Raw genomic sequence first — 13,846 nt, 5'->3', positions numbered from 1 at the left:
TCTAACTCTGCTTCTCCACTCCCCCTCCTTGGTTATTTGCCTCCTACTCCCATAAAAACTGTTCATCAAAAGTGCTTTACAATCTACTAACTGGCACTTGGTGCTCTTCTCCATCTGCTGTCCCTTATATATAGGTTTTACCTATACTTATTTGAAGGACTCAAATATTAGGATAGGCTTTGAGACAGACTTTCATTATGTCTTTTTTTAGGGATTCTATCTTCATGGATAGAATTGTCTCCCTGAATTTCACACTCTCTCTACTGGAAAATACGTTCCCTAAGTAAAGTGACTAAACACAATCATACTACAGCATTATATGGATGGATTATACTCTGGTTTTGAGGACTTAAGAAGGGGAGCATTGGTTGCTTTTATTTCCTGGGTTCCTTGCAAGTTATTGTCCTTCATCCCTATGCTTCACTTCACTATTCTTTACTACAAAGGACAGCTACTGAACATCAAATGAAATTTGAATGCTTGATTAAAAAAAAAAAGACTCCAGAACATCTGTATTACAAAGGAAGTTGGTGGCAAGCATAAGAAAAAAGTGCAACAATGCAACAAAACAAACCCCAGAAAATTATCAATGCCTGTTGCTGTGGAGTCAGCATGTAATACAAAACACCAGGAAAACAGCAGCTCTTGCATCACTCACTCAACAGCCACCTCTCCAGTTCATTAAAAGTCACCACAGAAAAACTTGAAAGACATTTGTCTTCCACTGAAATCTAAACAGCCTCTTTGGGATATCAGGGGGGAAAGGAGAAAAACCACATTCAGAAAACAAAAAAGTAAGCAAAGAAAGGTAAAAGAAAAGATCACACTAAGCAGTACAATAATTTATTACACTAAAATCCATAGAAGATAGCTTCAAATTATGGTTTTTATAAAAGCAAACAACTCAGATGTCTTTTCTGCAGGAAACACTGTCAAGACAGTCTTTTTTGACGTTGACTGCTTATCTTCCTTCAGAGCTATGTACTCACATTGATGTTAAAAGGGGCAGGTTGGGGAGCAGCAAGTGTTTACGTGGCCCAAAGTAGTTTGATCTTTGCTAGCAAGCCCTGCTCAAGGCAGCAGAGCAGGTCAGGCTCCCACAGCTATGTTATCAGCAGGTCCCCACAGGGCTCTAACTGGGAATTTCTCTACACTGCCTGCATACAACCACAGGTCTCATTTTTCTGGGCACCAAAGTTAAGTGCCAAGGGTTAAAAAGAGACAGTGGATCACATTAAGGGCTGCAGTTCAGTGTCCATAAGGAAAATCCCTAGAGGCTGGCACCATGAACTGCTGCTACCTCTCTGTCAAGGGAGTGAGCTAAAATAAATGCAGACCCCAATTCTAGCTGGCTTTACAGAAGAGAGCAACAAAAGCATTTGTACAAAACTACCATTTTTAGTACAACAGATGCTGCTTCTTGCAAGCAAAGCTAAAACAACATGTTTGCAGCAAGCTTTTTAAACAAGGTCTGAGGGAAGAGAGGACATATGTTTTTAATAACATCTTATAAACATTTAGAGGAAGCTGCAGCTACATTCCATATAAAGGCATTTGGTGTATTTTGTGCAAGGGGTAGGAGGGAAGCCTTGGTACAGCAAATTAATTTTTTTATACTGAGTGCTTACACAAATCCACAACAAAGGTCTTCTGGGCCTCTGCTGCTTCTCTGTGAATAAATACACTCACATGCAAAGGTCTGTAACAATATTTAGTACAAAATATACAGTATGCCTTCATTTTGCCATTTAGGGTTTGATCACTAAACCCTATCTTTAGAAGTGTATTGTAAAAGCAGCACAGCAACACAGCACAGTTAACTACACCAGTGCCAGCAAAAGGCAGCACAATAAAGCCAGCAGACATCACCAACTGCTACTGAATAGATCCTGGCATCTTTCCAGTGAGCAATGGCAGCAAAAATGGCTGCTAAGATTCCAGGCCAATAAATCACCTCCAAAATGCCATGGACTAATACATGATTAGTCCAATTTGCTGAAAGATGGCAAAATGACCTTCTGAAAGCCAGACTTCATATACTGCTTCAAACACAATTCCTACTTCAACTACCAGTGATTTTTAAAACTTCTTGTCCAATATGAAGATGCCACATACATCTAGACCAAATCACAGCATAAAATTACCACTCATTCCTTCTGAGCCCAAACTAGAAAAGCATTAGATATACAAGTGAACTCCAATATATCCAATATATTAAATTCACTCCAAACTATGAAATAACCAGACAAGCAACCTTTTTACTACAAAAATTTACTTCTCCTCTTCTCCTCCTGGCTATTTTACACACACACCTAAAGAAAAAAAAAAAAAAAAAAAAAAGGAACAACAAAATAAAGAAAACAACCCAGCCTATTACACCACCAAGATTTATTGCTTCAGTTGTTTCAGTCTGCAAGGAGGAGCTTTTAGGTCTCAGAGTTGTTTGGTCTAAAGTTGCTCCACTAGTCCACTAACAGCCATCTGCCTAGCAACTGCCTGAGCAGAAACACAACAGCCACAAAGACAGATCTTAATGAAATAGTTGCTTTTACACTCCAACTAGACATGTTCAGATTTATCTTTCTCACACAGATGTCTGCGTCTGACATACCGCTTGTATTTGGTGAGAGATTGTCCTCATACCCACCAGAATTAAGTGCTATTATTTCAAACAGATTACCTTACAAAGTCAGTCCAAAAAGACACTAAGACCCTGCTATTCCTCCTGATGACACAGTTCCCACTTAAAACAGGTGCTAAGCATTGCCTATCATTCCTGTAAACAAGAGTTTCTCACCGCTCTGTGTGAAACAGACAGTTCTAGGCAGGGTTTCCAATTTTAACCAGTATTTATCAATAAATGCCTGCACAACACAGTCCAGTGGAGTGCTATGAATAAACAATGAGAAGCACTCAGAAGTTGTGACTTCTCAGTTCTGAGTTCTGTGAAGTCTCAGAAAAATCAATTGCACTTATGAGAAAGATGGCAATCCTGGAAGGAGAATATCCCAGGTACCTGGGGTGTGCTTAAAGAGGCAAGGGGAGTTACACACAGTGCAGGCTCAGGACGGGGTTTGCACGTAATCACCACTCTGGTGCCTTGAAATTATCTTCTCCAAATGTTCACTGGGGGCTCTGCACATACTGAGCTGAAAGCAAATGTGATGATTCTCAGTGCAGTTGGAAATCTTTAACAAATGATACAGAAGTGACTGGACAGGATTAGAAGGCAACACTTAGCCTCATCTTCCCCAGGAGGCCACCTCCGTAACACAGCAGCACATCAATTACAGAGGGAGAGACTGGTTTTATCCGTAGCTGCCATCCCTTTATGCTGAAATAATTAACAACTTTGGGAAGGGGGAAAAACAAGTATAAAAGGACATATTGTACTGCCTGCTCTGACAGATTTGTTTGTTTTTAGACTGAAGAATGATTGCTGTTAAACACTGCAAGCCAGTCATATTTTCTGAAAGCAGACAAGGGCTTTTTTTCTCCCCTTTTTCTTTCTTCTGTAAATTTTGGGCTGCAACTCCAATCCCAAAGGGAAATCATATTGAACTGGATAAGTAGTTCTACACTTCTCTGAATCTCAGGATAGTTCTCTTCTTGAAGTTTTGCACATATTCCCTGATGAGAAAGGATGCACACAGGAATCAACTACAGGCAATAGTTTGCCCATTCCTCCCACTACTTTCTCTTTTTTTTTTTAAGACTAAATCTCTTACTCCTCCCCTCCCAAATAAACTAAAGCTGTAATAGAGGTGATATAAATCAGTCATAACCTGGGAGAAAAACAAGAACAAAACCAACCCCAAAAAAAACAGAGAGAGCTTTCAAATACAGACAGTTAACCCCAAATAATAAATAATACTGGAATACACCACCACAGTTTTGCCCCTGCTTAGCGGACTCCTGAATTCTCTCATTCACTTTTCTAACCACATTCTCTCAGAAACTGCCAGGGAGAAAACGTATGTCTTTAAGCAGAACAGTGTCTAGAAATAAAATGCTATGCACTTTTCTTTTAACTACTGACACTTATACTGCATTTTGCTGCACATTAGAGAGTGGTTTAAATTGATACTGACATTAACAGCGAACTATTACTTACTCTTTCCTTAAGCTGAACTTCTTAATCTCTAACTGTCAAAGTAGTTAAAGAGTCATAAACACTATGCAGCAATTCATCTGCCCAATGATTTTAATCAGCATCAACCCAAGAGTTTCCTTTTCCTCATCTCTTCTTCTCCCCTTCTTTCCCCACAAGTCAAGTATTCTCCATGTGAAAGTAACCTGCAACAAAACTGAGAATGAAGGGCTAGTCCAGTGATATACTTTACATTCAGAAACCATGAAAAAAACCTCAATGGCTGAGCAACATGTGTCTTTAAAAAGCTACTGGATTGCTCTATTCCTACAGAAAGGCCACTCCGCACCTTGGTGCTCCCTTCCCAACAAAGAGCAGGCTCTCATTGTACATACCTGATGGCATATATGGTTTTTTGTTTCCTAACTATCAGTTTTAGACAAACCTCCTCACTTAAGATTCATGATTCCCAGTAATATTCCATTTGAGGAAGTAAATCTCCATTTATCCAGAGAAAAACTGCATTTTACCTGTGCTATGAAAACTTCCTGCAGTTTTAACACATCAGAATTACACCTCATGTGCTATTCACATGGACACACTTCAGTATTCAAGTTTCATTTGGATACCAGAAGTCTGATCACAGGGAGGACAAATTTGAGCAAGATATTTCCCCCTGCACAGCTCATCATCAAGGCTGATTAGGGTAAGCTGCATTAGCAGTTTATTTTGCCAATTTTCAAGCTAAAAGGTGAAACATAATTGTTCATACTAAGCAAAGAACTCTGGAAGCAATCCTCTTAAAAGTGGCAAGACATTGGAAATGCCTTTTCAGAATGCAACACCATGCCTGTAAATATAAAAGGAACAAACACTTTCAAAAAGGAAAACAGTAGTGTTCTACATAACAGAGCAGGTAAATACGCACTACTACAGAGTACATAAGCCTGTAATTATTGGAGGTCACTTTCTAAGGCAGTTGTGTTTCAGAAGCCAAAAAACTTTCTGCATGCCATGTCCTCTTGAAAATCCAAGCAAACCATTTCAGAAGTTTAGTGTGAAAGCATATATGTCCTACTTGAAGGTAGCCCCTGACCTAAACAACAACAACAACAAAACCAAAACAAAAAATCCCAAACAAACAAAACCCCCAAAACAAACATACAAACAAAAAGTCTTGCCTTTTCACTGTCTGCTGCTTCTTATCCTGGGAGGCCTAAACTCAGGTACCATTCTGCTGTGCAAGTTTCTGACATAATTGCATTAGGAAAGACAAAAATACTTGCCATGGATTTTCTGAGCTTCTGGGTCATCTGCACTGATGGCAATTATCTTCCAATCTGTCTCTCCTTCATCAACAAGAGCTAAAACACCCAAGGCCTTCACCTGAATAATCTCACCAGAAGAACGAATCTGAAACAGAAAGTAATGCCACAAAGATTTGGAAAACAACATGTAAAATTTCTCTTTTACCTTAAAAAATAATTTTACATTTTTGACTGGCAGGCTGTAACAAAACTGCAAGATAGGCTAGAAATACTAAATAAATACTAAATACTAAATAAATACTAAAACTGGGTTTGCAGATCTTTCTCCCACCATTACTATTGTCCAATCCTCAATTCTTCAGTCAGCATTTATTTAAGTAGACAAGTAGCCAAAATTTTTTTCCTTCCCTTTTACTGTAATTCCCTCACACTTTGTTGGTTTTCCCTCCAAACTCTAAGTCAGAAGTGTCTCATACTCATTTTTTAACTTCTTCCTTGGCTCTACTTTCTGAACTCAGGATCCTATTTGCTGTCTTTCTATTCCTTCCTCTGGACTCCAATATACACACATAGCATACAACCATAGCACTCCCCCAGAAATACCAACACAACCATTTTTGCATTTTCTTTGGAACCTTCTCCCTCCCAGCTAATATTTGCTCTTTAACTCTTTCTGGATCCCTTGAAATTAATCTTTAGGTTTCTTACCCCAAATTAAGCCACTTTCACTGAAGTCATCAATTAAATTTCCCCTTACCTAAACATCCTAAGAGATCTCTCTTTCAAACTCGTCCATTTCATAATCTCATTTTCAATACAGCATTGCTCCATTCTTTGCTGCTTCTATATATGTAGAATTTTCTTTCAGAGAGCTAAACCTTTCCTTTATACCTACTAATGCTGTTTGCTGCACCTCCTTTTCAGCTATCCATTCCATGACTCATAACTCTGCAACACTGCAGCAGGTTCCTGTCTTCTAGAAAAGAGGATCTACTTCTGTTAGCACCCATGAGAAAAATCAAACCTACCTCCTTTGTGGGTCTGACTTTATAATTCTAATATGCATGATGCTGTCATATTTCCTCATTTTTCAGCAACCTATTCCTAGCTGCAATACTGCTAACAGGGAAAAAATAAATAAATATTTTCCTTCCCCAAAAATCTTAACCGTCACTTCCTTCACCCAAAACTTTCTGTCCAGCTACACAACTTCAGGATGTTGTTATTTTATTTTCCCTTTTAACCAGTGCAAAGACTTGACCAAATCTTACTTTCCTCCTCCTTTTTAAAAATCCACCATTTTCTTACCTATTCTCTCCTTCGATCCTCTACCGATACTTTTTTCAGAAGTTGCTACCAAATTATTAAATTAACCTTGATAAATTAAATTAATCCTGATAAATACAAACCTTTGAACCTATTTCACAAACATCAATAGGATCATTATCCCCACAACATCCTGTAAGGTCATCCGTATGGTTTGGATCTTCCCAGGTCTGCCAGGGAAAAGAGAACTATCAGTTGGCTGCTGAACTGCAATCACAACTCATCTTACCACTAAATTACAAAGATTAGCAAAAGCAACAATAAAAACATCAGCTTTCTGAGAACAGGCTTGCTCAATGGGAGGATAAAAAGCAAACAGCCAGTGGTCTGACACTGAGTTACTCATACTCAGGACAAAGTGACATGAGGATTACTGAGGACATATTTTTCCCGTGTCAATGACTCAACAGATACACTTTACCCAATTGCAGCGATTAAGGCATCAGAGGACCCTGAACATGGATTTTTCTAGTTACTAGTGATAGTGGGATCAAGCTAGGACATCTTATAATCACATTTTTGTTATACTTATTAAATACCATGATATTAACATAAATTCTTTTCTAACACATCTAAGTTTTGAGCAAACCACACTCCTATACATACATTTGTCAGCACCCAATAAGCTTTTTAAAGATTTTAGATTTAGGTATGAAGTATTTCAGAGTATTTGGAGATATGTACATTCCAAAGGACAGCTAAGAGTTTAAGACTGAAGATGCAAGTTTAAACCCCTGCTCTGAGCACTGCACAAGCAAGGAATCATAGCTGAGTTATACTAACTTAATTACTACACAAGTACTTGTTTCTACTTTTACAAGTAATGAGTAATTCATTCTACAGTTTAGAAGGTATTCTGTTAAGAATTGACAGTCCAATTAGGTGTTGTTGAAAAGATTATAGAAAACTTTCTTTTCCAAGGAGCTACGCTGCTATCTTCTATGGTCTGTGACCGTAACTCCACCTCAAACTTGCTCTTGAGAACTTGACTGATACTGGAAGGCAAAATGGTGAAAAGAATATGTTTAGGTAGCAGAATCATTACCAAAAAACTGCTGAAGTGAAATCAAGAGAGAATTTAAACTTAATATTTACTTTTCCAGTACTCTTCACGGAATCAACTAGGTTGGCTGGAAAAGATCTTGGAGATCATCAAATCCAACTTGTGACCTAACAACACCTCATCAACTAAACCATGGCTCTGAGTGCCACATCCACTCTTTTTTTAAACACCTCCAGGGACAGTGACTCCACCACCTCCCTGGGCAGCCCATTCCAATGCCCAGTTAGTCTTTCTGCAAAATTGTTTTTCTAATGTCTAGCCTAAACTTCTCCTGACACAGCTTAAGACTGTGTCCCCTCGTCCTTCCAAAGTGCTTTTTATTTAGGGCTGCATTATACCAGTACTTCTCTTCTGCCCAGTCACACCTCTTCACCTCTCAGACAGAAGGAATAGTATTGCTCTCTGGACAGCACAGCAACTTCTGCTATGATAGCAAGTAGTCTAATATAGTAAAAATTCAAAATGACAATTATGTTCAGCCCTCCCCAGCTCACCAAGTAACCAGGGATGCCAAACATTTCTCCTGAGGAAAGTATTCTAAGTCCAAAATAATGCACTTTTTGCAGGAAAATATTCACATTTTCAAATAATTCTAGCTTTGAACTAAGGAACACACAAATTACAAAACATTAAATAGAGTTGCTGGTTTCCAACTATACCTACTTGGATACTTTGTCTACTGACACTGCTGACTGGATAAGATCTTCACTGCTGTATTCAAGAACCTGCCTAGTTATCTCCTCTCCAGGGATCAAACATATAAGCAGATTTTTGGGACTCAACTTTCATTGCTTATAAAGTTACGTGCAAAGAAAATAAATTACTCTTTTCAAGCTCCATCATGTTCTTCAGTACTAATTGAAGTCTAATGTGTTATTCAGAGAAATGAAAAAAGTTTAAGGCTTTTCATTATGCTCACAATTTCAGCCATTAGATGGGCTTTTTCAAGGCTCAAAGTTTTCAATGTGTCATGATCAGTAAAGTCTCACAGTTCAGAGAAATGTTAAGGAAGGTAGTTGAGCTTTCATCTAAAAAAGAACAGCCTTTGTGTTCCTCTTTGTTAAAGATATTAAGAAATCCCAATTAAAATTTAAGCTGTGGTACATGAAAATCTTAAACGAGTTTTTAAATAAATGCCTTGTTTAAGCAGAAAAGGTCTATTTGACAAAATATTTTTGAATGGCAGACATGACAATTTGATTCTATCACTACAGTATGGAGGCACAGACTAAAGTTTTGAGATTTCTTGATAATTTAACTCCTTCCTGAAAACACAGATTCTGATCAAAATTTATGGACACAATAAAGTTCAACATAAAAAATCCTAATTTACAAATGTATCAAAGAGAATCACCCCTCTTGCAGCTGATTTGCATTCAGGCAGTATTCACGATTTACAAGGCAATTTACACAGAAGACAGAAAACTTTCACCATTATAACAAAAATGTTACCTGTGGGAGGGCACCATAATTCCATATATAACCCTTGTGAGGAAAGATATTTGCTACATATCGAAGCTGGCCTTTCTTTGCATCATGTTTAATGGGATTCAATGGCTCCTCAGTGGCAATCTAAGCAGGTCGTGAAAAAGGGTGGGGGAGCAGGGAGAGGGAAAGAGAGAAGGAGAATGTTAAAATGGAAAGCAATTAATTCCATACCCAACCAGTGAGAAAGATCCATCTGGCAGCACATACTTGTGGTTTGAGGACTATTAAAACTACTATAGCCTCACTCTGAACCTCAAGGGTCATATTCAAAAAGCAGCTTATTAAGGTATTAAATAATGCTGTAAAGTATGCAAGAAAAAAATGAATCTAGAAGAGAAAGTAATAAATTTCTAAGGAGGCTGTCATGGTCAAACATAAAAACTGAAAGAACTTAAGTCAGAAGCTCTTGCGCTTTATAGTACAAGTTCAACAGACATGTAAATGGTGGCATAACATCTTTCAACAACAGGGGCTTTTGACAGCCACAGAGGAAATGTTTCATGTTCTTGCCCTCTGCTCCTTGCACTCCAATTGCAAACACCCCTTCTTTCCATCACCTCTCAGCATACAAATGCTTTTTCCCAAGCACAAGTTCCTCATAGTCAGCAAATGCCAACTTAATGCAGATTTAGAACAGTTAAGCTACCACTTGAAGAGGACATTCTTATTCCTAAAGAAGACCTGACAGAAGAGCTGAGCTACAGCTGAACAGTTACATCCTCCCCCAAAGCCCATACACAAACCACACAAGTATAGCCACTGCCTGAGTAACCCACCACAGCTAATTTGCACCATAACCACCCTTTGACACTCCACACCACAGTCCCAACCCACCAACCCACGTCAGCTTGGCTCTTGCTTACAAACATTCATCTGAGCGGCAAAACATTTGTTACAGGCAAAGCATTTGTTACAGTTGAGCACATAGTTGAGTGTGCTCAACTATGCACACTCAAATGGTGCATAGTTTCCCTGCAGAAGCACACAGCCCTCAGTCCATATCCATTTTATATCCCTGGCCTTTACCTGGACACCATCACCAAAGCCATCCCAAAGGAATTCCACCTTTCAGAACCACCAACCTCAACAGCATGCACTGATTCCAAAAGTAAACCCTCCCCAAGAGCCAAGATGAAGGTTCACACATTTCTGGCTTCACACTGGATTCTACCTTCTTCTGGTCATAACCTGACAGCGAAGAGCTCAAACAGGCCACCTGGGACACTGATGGAAGTGGAGCTCAGCAATACTTTTTGTTCATGGAAACTGGGACAAAGATGAGTAACTGAGGGCACCAAGGGAAGAAGAACAGAAATATAACAAGCTGAGGAGCAGAAGATCTGTTGCAGGAAATGTAACAGTGGGTAAATATTCATACTAATGCAAAGCTTAATGTCCTGAAGTCTCCATTGCATGTGAGGAGAGATGAGCAGACAAGATCTGGTAATAGCAGGCATTAGCAGCTTACCATGGTCTGGACTGCCAGGACACAATGGCAAGGCAAGACGATTACCTTAATTGATGCAGCAAATTTTAAGGCTATTAAAAGTTAAATATTAGGAAACTACATCTAGCCTCCTCCATCAAACCCAAAAAGCCTAAAATCAATGATTTCTAAACCTAACAGGAGAAACTTTTCTACCCTTGACATAATGTGCTGAAAGAAGCATAGGGAGAGCACCCTGAGCTTTAGGCAGAGTTGAAGTAGCACTGTCAAAGGGATCCTCTGCAAAAGAGAACTCAGCTGCCACAATATATCATGAGCTTAAAATAAGGGGTAGATATCTGAGGTAACCCTGCTTGAAGAGTAACAGCTGTAATGGCAAACACAGTTCTATCATCAGCAAAAGGAGAAAAAATTCTCAAATAGCAGGCTAAGAAGGTTCTTTGGTATTATTTTCAATAATTAAGAGTTAACAGCTCAACCACGAACTTCCTTAAAAGCATCTGGGAAGCATGCCTAAAATGAATACAAATGTTCGGGAAGACAGGACATATCCCCTGGTGAGATATGTTGTTTCACAAACACTACAAATGCTTTTACTACTTGTAAAATATATCCCTGCAGGAGTTCATACTTTCAATCAGTGAAGTCCCCAAATATTTTTTTTTTGGTCATAAGGAAATGCTCTTTTAGTTGCAACTCCATTTGTTGGGATTTGGCCTAACACACTATACACTGGAAATAATGAATTAAATCATCTGAGTGGAATGCTCCATAAGGAAGCAAGAGTTAGTCTAAATGCTGGAAAACACCCTAAAAGTCAGTACTCCAGGACTCTGCTGCAAATATGCTGCACTCTACAGTGAGAGGGTTGTCAAGAAGCAGTGCCCACCTGCTTTTCCTGTTTCGACCAAGAAAACAATCAGTAGCTCAACACTTTCTGTAATCGCAAGGAAAGTGTATGCAACACTTCAAACCAATTTTTTAACAGAGAACATTTTTATGTGCAAAGAGCAATCCAAACTGTGATTAAATTCTGCCTACTGGAAGTCACTACATTGTTGTAACTTCCCCAAATTCCTATATAATCAAGGTGCTTTTCTTAATTACCTCCATTTTTGCGTTAGTCCAACGAGGCACTTCTACAATCATATTAAACAGGACCTAAAACAAAAAAAAAACCAGTGACGGAACTGAAAATAAATTCCACTTGGCAATTAGTATTTTACAGTAACACAAACTCTCTCCTGTGCATTCAGCAGCAACATACATCACATTTCTCTGTTACAGCCACTTTTATTTGTACAGCTCCTTTATATCAACCTCCATGGATCATCCCTTCCCTACCTCACCCCTTTAAGAATATGGACAACAACAAGCAATGGAAATACTCCTGATGTTTTTTGTTCCCGTACCAATACCACCCTTCACAAAATGTTCAGAATGTCCATGGAATGGTTTGCCATGAGGCAGAGGTTCAGTCTACTTGTCAGAGAGGATTGAATGTTTCTATAGGACAGAGTTAGCATCCCTTAAGCAGTGGAAAGGACAATGTTTTGGGTTTTTTCCCCCAAGGATTTATTCCTTCAGGCCCTCCTCTTTTGCCTTACTATTTTTCAAAAACTCATGCAAATGACACTTCTATTTCTCAGTCAAATTAGGTTCAAGTGAGCTGATACTAATCCAAAAGCGATGGCAGAGGAAGGGCATGGACAAAGACACCTCACATTTGTGTTAGGCTTCTTCCTAACAGAAGCAAAGCAAAAGTTTTTTAACAAGGCAGTGTGGGAGGAAAAAACCCAATAAACATGTAAACTTTCATGTTGTTAGAAAAAAAATAAGCAGACTACACCTTCTTACTAAGGAAGTCAAAGCAACATTTTCCAAAGAGAAAAATTCTGTGTAACTGCCGTAAGATTTCTTCTTATGAAGCTGAGTTAAGCCCTACCAAGGAGCAGAGTACTACTGAATTGGGTAACTAGAACAAACTATCAAGCAAGGTCTACCACCAGTTTTAGACTACTACAATAACCTCAAAAATATCACATTGCCTGGGACATCTCTTCACAGCCAAGGAAAACTCACACTGGTATTAGCAATTGCAACAGGTCAGGAAAGACAAAATATGCTTGTGCAGAAATTCATAAGAAAAAAATATAAAGTTGAATCAAATGAAGACTTGCACTGATACTCTAACTACACCACAATTAAGGCTCCAGTGAACCCTTAAATATTTGTATTTTTGCTCCTTGCACCCTGCAGCTGCAACAAACAAATAGCATTACCAGAGTCAACATCACAGTCTGATTAAAGTAATTCCAATGGTTCTGTGATCATCTCCTCCCAAACAAATCTGGAATGTGGAAAGCATGAAAGCAAAGGAAAATCCCAACTGTCATTCAGCATTTCTACTCTGAGATCACAAGCTATGCACAATACTGACAGCCAATTCCCAATAAATTTAAACTATATTTGCCATCCATAAGTACTGTGCCCATAATGCAATCAGTGGCATATCAGATGGAGTCACTTCTCCCAATCAGGTCATGACCAAATAAAAAAAAGATTTAAAAAAAAGAAAAAAAGGAGAAAGGTTTCAGATAAGTCTCAGTTTCATAAAATACACCTTATGTATGTAAGAACAGTTGAAACTAAAGTAAAAAGGGCTCAAAAATGTCAGCACTGAGCAAGCAGATAGAACAAAGCAACACACATGCATGAGCAGGTAAGAGAAGGGTTGGGAGAGAGCCAAATAAAGTATGCACATCCATCTGGGAAATACTTGGAAAAGAGAAATGCACAGTATGAAAGCCAGTGCTGACAAGAAACTCTTAGGAAACTGCCAAGCAAGCCAAAAGATTGTTCTGACTGGTAGCTACAGGCAGAAAACTTAAAAACCACTGGAATTATACAGGATGTCTTCCCTCCACTACAATTCTATATTTTTGTTGTTTCGATGCTGCCATATACTTTCCTGTCCATGAAGAATGCAAAGGCTTCAGCAGCCTCTATGCTTGGTTTTGAGCTTTCAATTAGTCAGCAGTTAGTTCAGGTCTTCACCAAACCAACTGTCAGGGCTGGACTACACTGGTCTGAAATTAATGCAATGCTGCTCTCAAAAACATAATAAAACCACTTGGATTCAACTCAGCTTGAAGACCCAGCCC

At 38.8% G+C, this 13,846-nt stretch overlaps 1 protein-coding gene across 2 annotated transcripts in view; it reads right to left on the bottom strand.

The window, feature by feature from the left end:
- The window catches only part of PPA2 (inorganic pyrophosphatase 2), a 34,931-nt gene that overhangs the window by 11,075 nt on the left and 10,010 nt on the right, over positions 1-13,846 (bottom strand). For both annotated transcript variants that reach the window (XM_084203761.1, XM_084203760.1), the window contains exons 4-7: positions 11,790-11,843; positions 9,200-9,319; positions 6,768-6,854; positions 5,377-5,503 (exon numbers count right to left, since the gene is read on the bottom strand). In XM_084203761.1, coding sequence (XP_084059887.1) covers positions 5,377-5,503; positions 6,768-6,854; positions 9,200-9,319; positions 11,790-11,843 — 388 coding nt within the window. The remainder of the gene's footprint in view (positions 1-5,376; positions 5,504-6,767; positions 6,855-9,199; positions 9,320-11,789; positions 11,844-13,846) is intronic.

The sequence above is a fragment of the Fringilla coelebs genome (assembly GCF_963513975.1).
Source record: "Fringilla coelebs genome assembly, chromosome: 4".
In the NCBI taxonomy this organism is placed as follows: domain Eukaryota; kingdom Metazoa; phylum Chordata; class Aves; order Passeriformes; family Fringillidae; genus Fringilla; species Fringilla coelebs.
This window is presented reverse-complemented; position numbering and strand designations above follow the sequence as displayed.